General features: G+C 39.1%; 1 protein-coding gene across 1 annotated transcript in view; it reads right to left on the minus strand.

The window, feature by feature from the left end:
• The window catches only part of FRA10AC1 (fragile site, folic acid type, rare, fra(10)(q23.3) or fra(10)(q24.2) candidate 1), a 34,235-nt gene extending 33,431 nt beyond the window's left edge, over positions 1 to 804 (minus strand). The window contains exon 1 of the mRNA XM_006880356.1: positions 728 to 804. Coding sequence (XP_006880418.1) covers positions 728 to 804 — 77 coding nt within the window. The remainder of the gene's footprint in view (positions 1 to 727) is intronic.
• Positions 805 to 1,064: the final 260 nt, after the last annotated feature.

Raw genomic sequence — 1,064 nt, forward strand, 5'->3', positions numbered from 1 at the left:
CAGAACTGGCTTTGACAAGCACTGTGGCAACTGGACAATTACAAAAGACATTCGGGTGGCGGGAAGAAGAACGAACTGGGAAGGAGGGTAAAGAAAACAGTGCAACAATGAATGAATGAGAACCCAAAATCTCTGTAAATGTTCATTAAAACGAATAAAATTTAATAATAATTGAAAAAAAAAGAAATCTGAACCCGGGCCTGGCCTGTGCCATCCTCACCCCCTCTCATATGGCTGAGCTCTCTGTTACAGTCACTGAGTCAATCCATCTTGTTAAGGGTCTTCCTTTCTTACAGTAACCCTCCACCTTTCCGAGCTTGGTGTCTTTTTCTAAGGGCTGGCCCCTTAGACAATAAGCCCACAGTGTGCAGGATGAAGATTCTCCATCCTTGCTTCTAAGGAGCACCCTGGTTGAGCTTTCTCCAGGACAAGCTCGTTTGTTCTCCAGGCAGTCCATGGGATACTCAGTAGATCAGACAGCCTTACATTTTTCCTTTGTTCCTCTTCTTTTATAAACCCACAACCTAAACATTTAAAAATTTTTTTTCACACAATTGTTCTCAACTTTCAAGTCAAAATGAAATAGTTTCATGCAAAAAAACCCATTTACTCACTAGAACAGTCATCATGATGTGCTGTAACACAACCCACAGCTTTTCTTGACTACTCATTCTGCAACCATCTAGAAAGGATTTTAAATAAAATTTCAATTAAAAAAATGACTTACCTTTTTTTCCTCTTCCTGGGTTCTCCACAGTGTTCATCATCACTAAAATCAGAGTCATAGCCTCCATGGCCTTGCATCTAGAAAGGAGAAATGAGTTGTTTCAAATTCAAGTTGACAGCAGTTGAGATAATAATTACTCACAAATAAGCTACCTTAAAAAGTCACAACAGCATTAGAGAATCGTGGCAGGAATACTGCTATCTAGTCACGTAAAACTTTCCTTCACTTTGAAACAAATGACTTCTTTAAAAAAAGTCACATGTACACTGATTAATTTTCACCTGTAAATATTAGGCAACAAGGGAGGCAACCCTTTGATCTTTCTATCGAGAACCAG

Source organism: Elephantulus edwardii, unplaced genomic scaffold, assembly GCF_000299155.1.
Source record: "Elephantulus edwardii isolate Elephantulus edwardi_28Jun2011 unplaced genomic scaffold, EleEdw1.0 scaffold00007, whole genome shotgun sequence".
Taxonomy (NCBI): domain Eukaryota; kingdom Metazoa; phylum Chordata; class Mammalia; order Macroscelidea; family Macroscelididae; genus Elephantulus; species Elephantulus edwardii.